This window comes from Anolis sagrei, chromosome 7 (assembly GCF_037176765.1).
Source record: "Anolis sagrei isolate rAnoSag1 chromosome 7, rAnoSag1.mat, whole genome shotgun sequence".
Classification (NCBI taxonomy): domain Eukaryota; kingdom Metazoa; phylum Chordata; class Lepidosauria; order Squamata; family Dactyloidae; genus Anolis; species Anolis sagrei.
Window position 1 is genome coordinate 43,457,304 of NC_090027.1, and position 14,075 is coordinate 43,471,378.

At 43.1% G+C, this 14,075-nt stretch overlaps 1 protein-coding gene across 1 annotated transcript; it reads left to right on the forward strand.

The window, feature by feature from the left end:
• Positions 1–569: 569 nt before the first annotated feature.
• Positions 570–12,777, forward strand: ATP5MG (ATP synthase membrane subunit g). Its single transcript, XM_060787158.2, has 3 exons — positions 570–734; positions 4,937–5,097; positions 12,618–12,777. The coding sequence occupies exons 1-3, from the start codon at positions 671–673 to the stop codon at positions 12,714–12,716; spliced, it is 324 nt and encodes a 107-aa protein (XP_060643141.2). The 5' UTR covers positions 570–670; the 3' UTR covers positions 12,717–12,777.
• The last annotated feature ends 1,298 nt before the right edge of the window (positions 12,778–14,075 follow it).

A 14,075-nucleotide genomic window follows, 5' to 3' on the forward strand; every position in this document is an offset into this window, starting at 1 on the left:
TCTTATAATATTGTGATATAATTACATATATATATATATATATATATATATATATAATGTAATACAATATAATCCTAATAATTAAATGCAATATAATATAATAATATTGTAATATAATCATACTAATATATGAAATATAATGCCGATAATATATAATCCTAATAATTAAATGCAATATCTTATAATATTGTGATATAATTACATATATATATATATATATATATATATATATATATATATATAATGTAATACAATATAATCCTAATAATTAAATGCAATATAATATAATAATATTGTAATATAATCATACTAATATATGAAATATAATACTACTGATCATATATAATAGAAATACTGCTTTATTATCATTGTATATTTGAAGGAAGGAAGGAAGGAAGGAAGGAAGGAAGGAAGGAAGGAAGGAAGGAAGGAAGGAAGGAAGGAAGGAAGGAAGGAAGGAAGGAAGGAAGGGGGCCGGGGCTGCCCCGACAAGTGCCTGTGCAGAGCGGAATCAGGCGCTGCAGCGGGCAGCCCTGGAGGAGGGGTCCTCGCAGCCATTGTGACCTTCAGGGCCCTTCCTCCTCGCGGGAGAGACTTCCTTCCGGCGGCGCTCAGCCAGGGCCTTCTCCCCGTGTTCTCGCGGCTCCCTCGCTCTTTCTTCGGCCGGAGAATGGCGCAGGCCGCGCAGAAGCTGGTCAAGACCGTCACCACCCGCGGCCCGCAGCTCCTCTCCGGTGAATGGCTCGCTTCCGCCCCCAAAGGCTTCAGCAGAGGCAGGGTGGGCCTCTGCCGGGAGGGGTCGAATGGGGTCTGTGGCAGAAAGGGGTCGGACTAGATCACCCTTGGGGAGCCTTGCCAAACAAGGCATAAAATATATAGTAATATAATGCACACACACACACACACATATATATATATAATATTTAGTTATTTATAATATATGTATTGTCGAATATTAAAATATAAAATATATTATATTTTATATTTTAATAAAATATATAGTAATATAATGCACACACACACACACAAACATATATATATATAATATTTAGTTATTTATAATATATGTATTGTCGAATATTATATATATATAAGTTATATATATATATGTGTGTGTGTGTGTGCATTATATTACTATATATTTTATGCCTTGTTTGGCAATATAATATTTAGTTATTTATAATATATGTATTGTCGAATATTATATATATATAAGTTATATATATATATGTTATACATAAATATTTATTTATTTATAATATTTGTATTCTCGAATATTTAAATATTCGACAATACAAATATATATATGACAAGGTATAAAATATATAGTACTATAATATATTTTATATAAACAATGTAATAATATAATATTTTGTGAATGAATGAATATATATGCACACAAGATATAAAATATAAAGTAATATGTTATATATATGTGTGTGTGTGTGTCATACATAAATATTTATTTATAATATTTGTATTGTCAAATATTTAAATATTCGACAATACAAATATTATATATATTACAAAGCATACAAAATATATTATAGTACTATATATTTTATGCCTTGTCATTTATATATTTGTATTGTCAAATATTTAAATATTCGACAATACAAATATATATATTACAAGGCATAAAATATATAGTACTATAATATATTTTGTATACACAATATAATATAATATTTTGTGAAAGAATGAATATATATACACACAAGATATAAAATGTAAAGTAATATAATATATATGTGTGTCATACATAAATATTTATTTATTTATAATATTTGTATTGTCGAATATTTAAATATATTTCCCAACAGGATGATTTTTAATTATTTTAGTGTTTTCTACATTATTTAGGAATTTATTATATATACTAAATAATAATAATAATTATTATTATTATTACTAGCCGTCCCCTCCCATGCGTTGCTGTGACCCACATGGGAGTTCTGTGTGGGAGGTTTGGCCCAGTTCTATCGTTGGTGGGGTTCAGAATGCTCTGTGATTGTAGGTGGACTACAAATCCCAGCAACTACAACTCCCAAATATCAAGATTCAATTTTCCCCAAACTCCACCAGTGTTCACATTTGGGCATATTGAGTATTGGTGCCAAGTTTGGTCCAGATCCATCATTGTTTGAGTCCACAGTGATCTCTGGATGTAGGTGAACTACAACTCCAAAACCAAAGGACACTGCCCACCAAACCCTTCCAGTATTTTCTTTTGGTCATGGGAGAACTGTGTGCCAAGTTTGGGTCAATTCCATTGTTGGTGGGGTTCAGAAGGCTCTTTGATTGTAGCTGAACTATTAATCCCAGCAATTACAACTTCCAAATGACAAAATTAAATTTTTTTTGAGTGAAGGACATACATTGGGTTGTTAGGTATTTTGTGTCCAATTTTGGTGTCAATTCGTCCAGTGGTTTTTGAGTTCTGTTAATCCCACAAACGAACATTACATTTTTATTTATATAGATTTATTATATACAATAAATTATAATAATATTTATTATTATTATTATTATTATTATTATTATTATTATTGGTAAGTGTCTGACGTGTGGTCCAATACATCAGCCTGCAGAGTGTCTGCTGTGGACTCATCTTATGTTTCAAATAATAATAATAATGGCATTTTTCTGTTTTGGATTCCTGTAAGCTTTCTGAGCTACCTGGCCATGATCCAGAAGCATTCTCTCCTGACATTTCACCCCCATCTCTGGCAGGCATCCTCAGAGCTTGAGAGGTCTGTTGAAAACTAGTGAAACCTTGCTTAGATACAGCCGACCTCTGTTCATGCCCAATGTTTATTTTAAAATGTTAATTTATTACATCTGGCCTGGCCATAGGTTTTTAATTTTTTTGTGTTATTGCCTGTATTGTTTTATTTGTTTACTGCTTTGTTGTTTTATTGATGTATTGTTGGGCTTGGCCTCATGTTAGCCACCCCGAGTCCCCTTGGGGAGATGGTGGCGGGGTATAAATAAAGTTTTTATTATTATTATTATTATTATTATTATTATTATTATTATTATTATTATTATTAAATGGGGTTTATATACCTGTGGAATGGTGTCCAGAGTGGGAGAAAGAAGCCTTATCAGTTGGAGGCAAGTGTGAATGCTGCATTTGGCCACCTTGATTAGTATTGAGTAGCCTTGCAGCTGCAAAGCTTGGCAGCTTCCTGTCTGGGGGAATACTTGGTTGGGAGGTGTTAGTTGGCCCTGATTGTTTCCTGTCTGGAATTCCCCTGTTTTTGCGTGTTGTTCTTCGTTAACAGTCCTGATCCTAGAGTTTTTTTAACACTGGTATCCAAGTTGTGTTCATTTTCATGGTTTCCTCCTTTCTGTTGAGATTGTCCACCTGCTTGTGTATTTCAGTGTCTTCTGTGTAGTCTGACATGGTGGTTGTGAGAGTGGGCCAGCATTTCTGCATCCTCAAATAATCTGCGGTGCCTATATTATTGTTCTATATTATCATTTTCCTTTGCTCTCGTAGAATATATTATTTAAAGGACACCCAATCCATTACTTGAAGGAGCCCCCAGCGGCGCAGTGGGTTAAACTGCTGAGCTGCTGAACTTGCTGACCAAAAGGTTGCAGGTTTGAATCCAGGGAGCAGGGTGAGGTCCCACTGTTAGCCCCAGCTTCTGCCAACCTAACAGTTTGAAAACATGCAAATGTGAGTAGAATAGGTATCACTTTGGGAGTGAGATGAGTTCTGGCTCTTAGCCCCAGCTTTTGCCAACCTAGCAGTCGGAAAACATGCAAATGTGAGTAGTTCAATAGGTACCACCTTGGGAGTGGGGTGAGTTCCGGCTCTTGGCCCCAGCTTCTGCCAACCTAACAGTTTGAAAACATGCAAATGTGAGTAGATCAATAGGTACCACCTTGGGAGTGGGGTGAGTTTCAGGTGTTAGCCCTAGCTTCTGCCAACCTAGCAGTCGGCGTTGTCCGTAGAGCTCCCAAGGTCGGAAAATATGTGAATGTGAGTAGAATAATAGGTATCATTTTGGGAGTGGGGTGAGCTCCTGCTGTTAGCCCCAGCTTCTGCCAACCTAACAGTTCGAAAACATGCAAATGTGAGTAGAATATTAGGTATCACTTTGGGAGTGGGGTGAGCTCCTGCCATTAGTCCCAGCTTCTGGCAACCTAGCAGTTCAAAAACAGGCAAATGTGAGTAGAATAATAAATATCACTTTGGGAGTGGGATGAGCTCCTACTGTTAGCCCCAGCTTCTGCCAACCTAGCAGTTCGAAAACATGCAAATGTGAGTAGATTAATAGGTATTACTTTGGGAGTGGGGTGAGCTCCTACTGTTAGCCCCAGCTTCTGCCAACCTAGCAGTTCGAAAACATGCAAATGTGAGTAGATTAATAGGTATTACTTTGGGAGTGGGGTGAGCTCCTACTGTTAGCCCCAGCTTCTGCCAACCTAGCAGTTCGAAAACATGCAAATGTGAGTAGATTAATAGGTATTACTTTGGGAGTGGGGTGAGCTCCTGCTGTTAGCCCCATCTTCTGCCAACCTAACAGTTTGAAAACATGGCTTTTAGAAAAACATTAAAATCATGGTTTTGGGACCAGGCATTCAGGCAGTAGAAGTAAATGTATGCAGCATTTCAGAAAGACAATGACTGGAACGGCGACTCAACAGACGAGACTGTTTTATAGTTTTAATGATTGTTTTATTGCTTGTGGATGTACTGTTTTTAACTTGACTTATGTCTAATTGTAGTGTATAATTGTAATTGTTTGTGCTGGCATTGAATTTTTGCCATTACTTGTGTGTAAACCGCTTTGAGTCTCCCTCGGGGTGAGAAAAACGGTATACAAATACTGTAAATAAATAAATAAATAAATAAATAAATAACATTTTATTTGGTCTTCCTGCTCGGAGCTTGACCCTGTCCCTTCTGTTGTTGTTGCAGCCGCTGTCGCTTATTCGAGGCCCCGCCTGGCCACCTTCTGGTACTACGCCAAGGTCGAGCTGGTTCCCCCGACTCCGGCCGAGATCCCGCAGGCCATCGAGAGCATGAAGGGGCTCGTGAAGAGCTTCCAGTCCGGCCGCCTGGCACAGCTCACCGTCAAGGTAAGCCCCATCCCGGGTGGAAGCCGCTCCCCGGGAGAGATCCGTTCCAGAAGGAGAACAAACAGCTTCCCCAGCCAAACATTTCACTTCTTTAGGTTCTTCCCTCCCAGAGACATGCCTTCATCCAGGCTTCTTGCCCCTCTGTTCTGGACCAGAAATTATGCTTGCAGCCATCATTCGTGGAATAATCTTTCTTTTGTGAATGTCCTACAGTTTGATGGCTGCATTTTTTAAATATTTGTAAAATATATCCATATATATCCACCTCCCTCGCAGGCGCGATTGGTGGGGATGAAGGAGAGGGCCTTCTTGGTGGTGCCCCCCCCCCCCCAACTCTGGAACTCCCTTCCCAGAGATATCAGGCATGCCCCAACATTGGCAGTCTTTAGGAGGTACCTGAAAACGTGGCTATTCCAGTGTGCCTTCTCTTTGTTCATCTGGAGAAACCCTGCTCTCGTTCCCACCTCCCTCGCAGGGACCGAGGGCCTTCTCGGTGGTGGACCACCTGGCTCTGGAACTCCCTTCCCAGAGATATCAGGCATGCCCCAACATTGGCAGTCTTTAGGAGGAGCCTGAAAACGTGGCTATTCCAGTGTGCCTTCTCTTTGTTCATCTGGAGAAGCCCTGTTCTCGTTCCCACCTCCCTCGCAGGGACCGAGGGCCTTCTCGGTGGTGGACCACCTGGCTCTGGAACTCACTTCCCAGAGATATCAGGCATGCCCCAACATTGGCAGTCTTTAGGAGGAGCCTGAAAATGTGGCTATTCCAGTGTGCCTTCTCTTCGTTCATCCGGAGAGGCCCTGCTCTCGCTCCCACCTCCTTCGCAGGCACGATTGGTGGGGACAAGGGAGAGGGCCTTCTCGGTGGTGGCCCCCACAACTCTGGAATTCACTTCCCAGAGATATCAGGCATGCCCCAACATTGGCAGTCTTTAGGAGGTACCTGAAAACGTGGCTATTCCAGTGTGCCTTCTCTTTGTTCATCTGGAGAAACCCTGCTCTCGTTCCCACCTCCCTCGCAGGGACCGAGGGCCTTCTCGGTGGTGGACCCCCTGGCTCTGGAACTCCCTTCCCAGAGATATCAGGCATGCCCCAACATTGGCAGTCTTTAGGAGGAGCCTGAAAACGTGGCTATTCCAGTGTGCCTTCTCTTTGTTCATCTGGAGAAGCCCTGTTCTCGTTCCCACCTCCCTCGCAGGGACCGAGGGCCTTCTCGGTGGTGGACCACCTGGCTCTGGAACTCACTTCCCAGAGATATCAGGCATGCCCCAACATTGGCAGTCTTTAGGAGGAGCCTGAAAATGTGGCTATTCCAGTGTGCCTTCTCTTCGTTCATCCGGAGAGGCCCTGCTCTCGCTCCCACCTCCTTCGCAGGCACGATTGGTGGGGACAAGGGAGAGGGCCTTCTCGGTGGTGGCCCCCACAACTCTGGAATTCACTTCCCAGAGATATCAGGCATGCCCCAACATTGGCAGTCTTTAGGAGGTACCTGAAAACGTGGCTATTCCAGTGTGCCTTCTCTTTGTTCATCTGGAGAAACCCTGCTCTCGTTCCCACCTCCCTCGCAGGGACCGAGGGCCTTCTCGGTGGTGGACCCCCTGGCTCTGGAACTCCCTTCCCAGAGATATCAGGCATGCCCCAACATTGGCAGTCTTTAGGAGGAGCCTGAAAACGTGGCTATTCCAGTGTGCCTTCTCTTTGTTCATCTGGAGAAACCCTGCTCTCGTTCCCACCTCCCTCGCAGGGACCGAGGGCCTTCTCGGTGGTGGACCCCCTGGCTCTGGAACTCCCTTCCCAGAGATATCAGGCATGCCCCAACATTGGCAGTCTTTAGGAGGAGCCTGAAAACGTGGCTATTCCAGTGTGCCTTCTCTTTGTTCATCTGGAGAAACCCTGCTCTCGTTCCCACCTCCCTCGCAGGGACCGAGGGCCTTCTCGGTGGTGGACCCCCTGGCTCTGGAACTCCCTTCCCAGAGATATCAGGCATGCCCCAACATTGGCAGTCTTTAGGAGGTGCCTGAAAACGTGGCTATTCCAGTGTGCCTTCTCTTTGTTCATCTGGAGAAACCCTGCTCTCGTTCCCACCTCCCTCGCAGGGACCGAGGGCCTTCTCGGTGGTGGACCCCCTGGCTCTGGAACTCCCTTCCCAGAGATATCAGGCATGCCCCAACATTGGCAGTCTTTAGGAGGAGCCTGAAAACGTGGCTATTCCAGTGTGCCTTCTCTTTGTTCATCTGGAGAAACCCTGCTCTCGTTCCCACCTCCCTCGCAGGGACCGAGGGCCTTCTCGGTGGTGGACCCCCTGGCTCTGGAACTCCCTTCCCAGAGATATCAGGCATGCCCCAACATTGGCAGTCTTTAGGAGGAGCCTGAAAACGTGGCTATTCCAGTGTGCCTTCTCTTTGTTCATCCGGAGAGGCCCTGCTCTCGCTCCCACCTCCTTCGCAGGCACGATTGGTGGGGACAAGGGAGAGGGCCTTCTCGGTGGTGGCCCCCACAACTCTGGAATTCACTTCCCAGAGATATCAGGCATGCCCCAACATTGGCAGTCTTTAAGAGGAGCCTGAAAACGTGGCTATTCCAGTGTGCCTTCTCTTAGTTCATCTGGAGAGGCCCTGCTCTCACTCCCGCCTCTCTCGCAGGCGCGATTGGTGGGGACGAGGGAGAGGGCCTTCTCGGTGGTGGCCCCCACGACTCTGGAACTCACTTCCCAGAGATATCAGGCATGCCCCAACATTGGCAGCATTTATTTTTAATTTTAAATTATTACATTTGGCCCGGCCATAGGTTTTTAAATCTTATGTGTTAATGTTTATGTGTGATTTATATTATTGGTATGGGTTTTGTTTGCTGCTTTCTTGTTTTATTGATGTGTTGTTGGGCTTGGCCTCATGTAAGCCGCTCCGAGTCCCTTGGGGAGATGGTGGTAGGGTATAAATAAAGTATTATTGTTATTATTGTTATATATTGTTGTTGTTCATTCATTCAGTCGTTTCCGACTCTTCATGACCTCATGGACCAGCCCACATCAGAACTCCCTATTCGCCATCACCACCCCCAGCTCCTTCAAGATCAATCCAGTCACTTCAAGGATGCCATCCATCCATCTTGCCCTTGGTCGGCCCCTCTTCCTTTTTCCTTCCTTTTTCCCCAGCATCATTCTCTTCCCCCCCCCCCCCCCATATAAAACTAGCCATCCCCTACCACGCATTGCTGTGGCCTACATGGGGGTTCTGTGTGGGAGGTTTGGCCCAATTCTATCATTGATGCGGTTCAGAGTGCTCTGTGATTGTAGTGAACTATAAATCCCAGCAACTACAACTCCCAAATGTCAAGATTCTATTTCCCCCAAACTCTACCAGTGTTCATATTTGGGCATATTGAGTATTCGTGTAGAGTTTGGTCCAGATCCATCATTGTTTGAGTCCACAGGGATCTTTGGATGTAGGTGAACTACAACTCCAAAACCAAAGGACACTGCCCACCAAACCCTTCCAGTGTTTTCTGTTGGTCAAGAGAGTCCTGTGTGCCAAGTTTGGTTCAATTCCATCGTTGGTGGGGTTCAGAATGCTCTTTGATTGTAGGTGAACTATAAATCCCAGCAACTACAACTCCCAAATGACAAAATCAATTTTTTGAGGGAAGGACATACATTGGGTTATTAGGTGTTTTGTCCCCAAATTTGATGTCAATTCGTCCAGTGATTTTTGAGTTCTGTTAATCCCACAAACGAACATTACATTTTTATTTATATAGATTATATATAATTATATTATATTAATTTATTCTAAATTAATATTACATTAATATATTCTAAATTAATTCTAAATTAATTATTATATTAATTTATACTAAATTAATTTGGAAGTCGTATCTAACACCAAGAAGGGTAAGCATTATGAATAGGAACAATAATGAATAATGTTGGAGAGGGTGCCAGGAAACCGGAACCTCTATGCATATGTGGTGGGATTGTAAACACGTACAAGGTTTTTGGAAAATGGTTATAAGTTAACTAGAAAATATTATAAATATAAAAATTAGAAGTAATCCATAAGAAATATTGCTATTAATTAAAAGAGATTATGGGAAAGACAAAAGGGATAAAAATTAATAGGTATGTAATTAACAGCAGCTAGACTATTGTGTTTATTGTAATGTTATTGTGTTACTGTATTCATATTTTTTTAATGTAATTTTGATGCTGATGCTTATTGCTTATGTTTTTGGTTTTATTTCGCTGTTGTCTGGGCTTGGCCTCATGTAAGCCACCCCGAGTCCCCGTTGAGGAGATGTTGGCGGGGTATTTATTTATTATTATTATTATTATTATTATTAATAATAATAATAATAGCAAAATATTGGAAAGGGGAAATGAATTTTTTATTTATTTATTTTATGTCCAAAGCATTGCATAAAATAGTTTATCTAAAACTAATAAAATAAAGGGATCACAAGCTGCTAGATCAGTGGTTCTCAACCTGCTGTGACCCCTTCATGCGCTTCCTCATGTTATGGTGACCCCCCAACCATAACATTAGTTTCATTGCTACTTCATAACTGTCATTTTGCTGCTGTTTATGAATAGTAATGTAAATATCTGATATGCAGAATGTATTTTCATACACTGGACCAAATTTGGCACAAAAACCCAATACACCCAAATTTGAATACTGGTGGGATTGGGGGAGGGTATTGATTTTGCCCTGTGAGAGTTATAATTGCTGGGATTTATAGTTCACCTATAATAAAAGAGCATTCTGAACTCCACCAATGATGGAATTGAATCAAACTTGGCACACAGAACTCCCATGACCAACAGAAAATACTGGAAGGGTTGGGTGGGCATTGACCTTGAGTTTGGGAGTTGTTGTTCACATACATCCAGAGAACACTGTGGACTCAAACCATGATGGGATTTTGACCTGCATCAATAGGAGTATAGTATATCTATACTCCCATAGTATGTCTTGGCGAACGGCTTTCATGTAATTTATCCTATAAGTATTTGGTTATTTAATGTTAATGTATTATGTTTTAGATTTTGAGTGTTAGCATTGAATCTTTGCTGACAGCTGGTCTGAGTCCCTCTGCGGAGGTAGAGAAGATCGGGAGATAGAAGTTTTAAATAAATAAATAGTGCCTAGATCTAGGGAAGTAATGTTGCCCCCTCTATTCTGCCTTGAGTAGACTACACCTGGAATATTGTGTCCAATTCTGTGCACCACAATTGAAGGGAGATGTTGACTCAGCTGGAATGTGTCCAGAGGAGGACGACTCAAATGATCCAGGGTCTGGAGAACAAACCCTATGAGGAGCAGCTTAAGGAGCTGGGCATGTTTAGCCTGAAGAAGAGGAGGCTGAGAGGAGGCATGATGACAGCCATGTATAAATATGTAAGGGGAAGTCCTAGGGAGGAGGGAGCAAGCTTGTTTACTGCTTCCCTGGAGATTAGGACGCAATGGAGCAATGGCTTCAAACTACAAGAAAGGAGATTCCACCTGAATATTAGGAAGAACTTCCTGACTGTGAGAGCCGTTCAGCAGTGGAACTCTCTGCCCCGGAGTGTGGTGAAGGCTCCTTCTTTGTAGGCTTTTAAGCAGAGGCTGGATGGCCATCTGCCGGGGGTGCTTTGAATGTGGTTTTCCTGCTTTTTGGCAGAATGGGGTTGGACTGGATGGCCCACGAGGTCTCTTCCAACTCTAGGATTCTATGACATTCTCAGAGGCAGTGCCCTGGGGTCCTATCCTCAGGCTGTATGGAATAGAGCTTAGCTTTCTTCAAACTACAAGAAAGGAGATTCCACCTGAACATTAGGAAGAACTTCCTGACTGTGAGAGCCGTTCAGCAGTGGAACTCTCTGCCCCGGAGTGTGGTAGAGGCTCCTTCTTTGGAGGCTTTTAAGCAAAGGCTGGATGGCCATCTGTCAGGGGTGCTTTGAATGCAATATTCCTGCTTCTTGGCAGAATGGGGTTGGACTGGATGGCCCACGAAGTACCTTCCAACTCTAGAATTCTATGATTCTATTTTATTTGTTTATTTATGACATTTATATGCCGCCCCTTCTCACCCCGAAGGGGACTCAGAGAGGCTTACAAGTCATATGTACATAAAACATACTATTTTATTAGCATTGTACTAATATATATAATAATATAATATAATATAAATAGTGTATCTCAACCTTCCTAATGCTGCGACCTCATGTTGTGGTGACCCCCAACGATCACATTATTTTGCTACTTCATAACTGTAATTTTCCTCCTGTTATGAATGGTACTGCAATTATCTGATAAGCAGGATATATTTTCACTGGATCACATTTGGCACAAATACCTGATATGCCCAAATTTGAATAGTGGTGGGATTGGGAGAAGGGGGAATTGATTGATTTTGTTATTTGGGAGTTCGAGTTGTTGGGATTTATAGTTCACCAACAATCTGAACTCCAGCAATGATTGAATTGAACCAAACTTGGCACACAGAACTCCCATTACCAAGAGAAAACATCACAGCACAAGGAGAGAGAATACACTGTACATGACTTCCTTATATACAATTCATTTACACATAGCAATCTCTGATTGGTTCCCAACTCATTAACTTAACTCAGACCCAGGATTACATTATTCATAATCACCTGGACTAGGCCAGAACACATTCCCCAAATGAAGTTCTATATACAGTTAATGCATTTATTTATTTATTATTTATTTATTTACTTTGCTTATATACCGCTGTATCTCAAGCCCGAAGGCGACTCACAGCGGTTCACAAACAGTAAAAACAGTAGAAACAGCAGTGGTTCCATACAACATATAACAATTGACTTAACACATTATCCATAAATTACCAATAAGCAATTACAATGCACAATTATTACAAAAAACAACCGTACCCAATCTTCTCATCATCCAAGCCTAGTCCAGGTTTGTCGTCCATTGTTCCCTTCCTATGTTCCATTACCAGATTGCACTAAATTACTCAAACGCCTGCACAAACATCCAGGTCTTCACCTTTTTGCGGAATACCATTAGAGATGGTGCTAGTCTAATGTCCGTAGGAAGGGCGTTCCACAGCCGAGGAGCCACCACCGAGAAGGCCCTATCTCTCGTCCCCGCCAGCCGAGCTTGAGAAGCAGGCGGGATCGAGAGCAGGGTCTCCCCGGAAGATCTCAAAGTCCTGGTGGGTTCATAGGCAGAGATGCGGTCAGATAGGTAACTTGGGCCGGAACTGTTTAGGGCAGTTAATATAGCTATTCATTCCCAATAGAATCCCATTAGCAGTGCATGACTCAGCTATATTACATTACAATACATTGTAAAACCTGACAATAATATAATACATTCATAATATTAGTATTATACGATCAGTGTTGCCTGGCAAAACGAATTTCTCATAACAACACTTGCCTGGCTTCCCACCACAGTCCCTTTGGGACGACGGCCTTTCAGTTTGGGGCTTCCCGTAGTAGCGAAGACAGTCATTATTTCTCTTTTCTTTTTCCTCCATTCCTTTTAGGAAGCCCTCAGGAACGGCTTGGTGGCGACGGAAGTCCTGATGTGGTTCTACATTGGCGAAATCATCGGCAAGCGCGGACTGGTTGGATACGATGTCTGAAAGGGATGTTTCTTTTGTCGTTGGAGTCCTAATAATATTAAATACTATATTGAGATGGAAATGTGGTTGGTCTCCGTTGTGCTTTTCATAGGCCACCTTCGACTTAGAGTTTGTTATTGAATCATCCACCTAATGCAGGTATGAGCAAATTTTGGGCTTCCAGGTGTTTTGGACTCCAACTCCCATCATTCCTAACGGCCTCGGGCCCCTTCCTTTTGCCCCTCAGCCGCTTAAGCGGCTGAGGGGCAAAAGGAAAGGGCCCGAGGCCGTTAGGAATGATGGGAGTTGGAGTCCAAAACACCTGGAAGCCCAAAATTTGCCCAGGCTTGACCTAATAGTATGTAAACAAAAAAATATGTCATGTTCCTGGTTCAAAAGTGTTATTTCCTCTTTAATTGTTCAGTCCTCACTTTGAAAATAGTTGTTTCCCTTTGGAAATTATGTTATTGTGGCTGCCACAAAACGAATTTGAATTGGGTGACACTGGATGAGATGCTCATTGAAAAACACTAAAGGGATGGCCCCGGACTCTGAATCCGCTCCCTGGTTATGCCTGGCTCCTGCTGGCGCTGCTCCGGATATACTGGTGCAGGGGCACCTCCGCGGTGCTGGCCCCGGGCTCTGAATACGTTCCCCAGTTATGCCTGCCTCCTATTGAAGTTTCTCGGCGTATGTGAGTGCCGGTGCCTCCGGAACCTGAATACACTCCCTGGATATATTTGCCTCTAGTCGGCACAGCTTAGTACATGCATGTTCCAGGGCGCCTCCGCGGCTATGGCCCCGAGCACTGAATATCTTTCCTGGTTATGCCTGCCTCCTATTGAAGTTTCTCGGCATATGCGAGTGCCTGGGTGCCCCCGCAACCTGAATGTTGTTGTTGTTGTTCATTCGTTCAGTCGTCTCGACTCTTCGTGACCTCATGGACCAGCCCACGCCAGAGCTCCCTGTCGGCCGTCACCACCCCCAGCTCCTTCAAGGTCAGTCCAGTTACTTCAAGGATGCCATCCATCCACCTTGCCCTTGGTCGGCCCCTCTTCCTTTTGCCTTCCACTTTCCCCAGCATCATCCCTTTCTCTAGGCTTTCCTATCTCCTCATGATGTGGCCAAAGTACTTCAGCTTTCCCTCTCGTCTCCTTCCCTCCAATGAGCAGCCGGGCTTTATTTCCTGGAGGATGGACTGGTTGGATCTTCTCGCAGTCCAAGGCACTCTCAGCACTTTCCTCCAACATCACAGCTCAAAAGCATCGATCTTCCTTCGCTCAGCCTTCCCGAAGGTCCAGCTCTCACCTCCGTAGGTGACTACAGGGAATACCATGGCTTTGACTAGGCAATGGATCTTGGTTGCCAGTCTGATGTCTC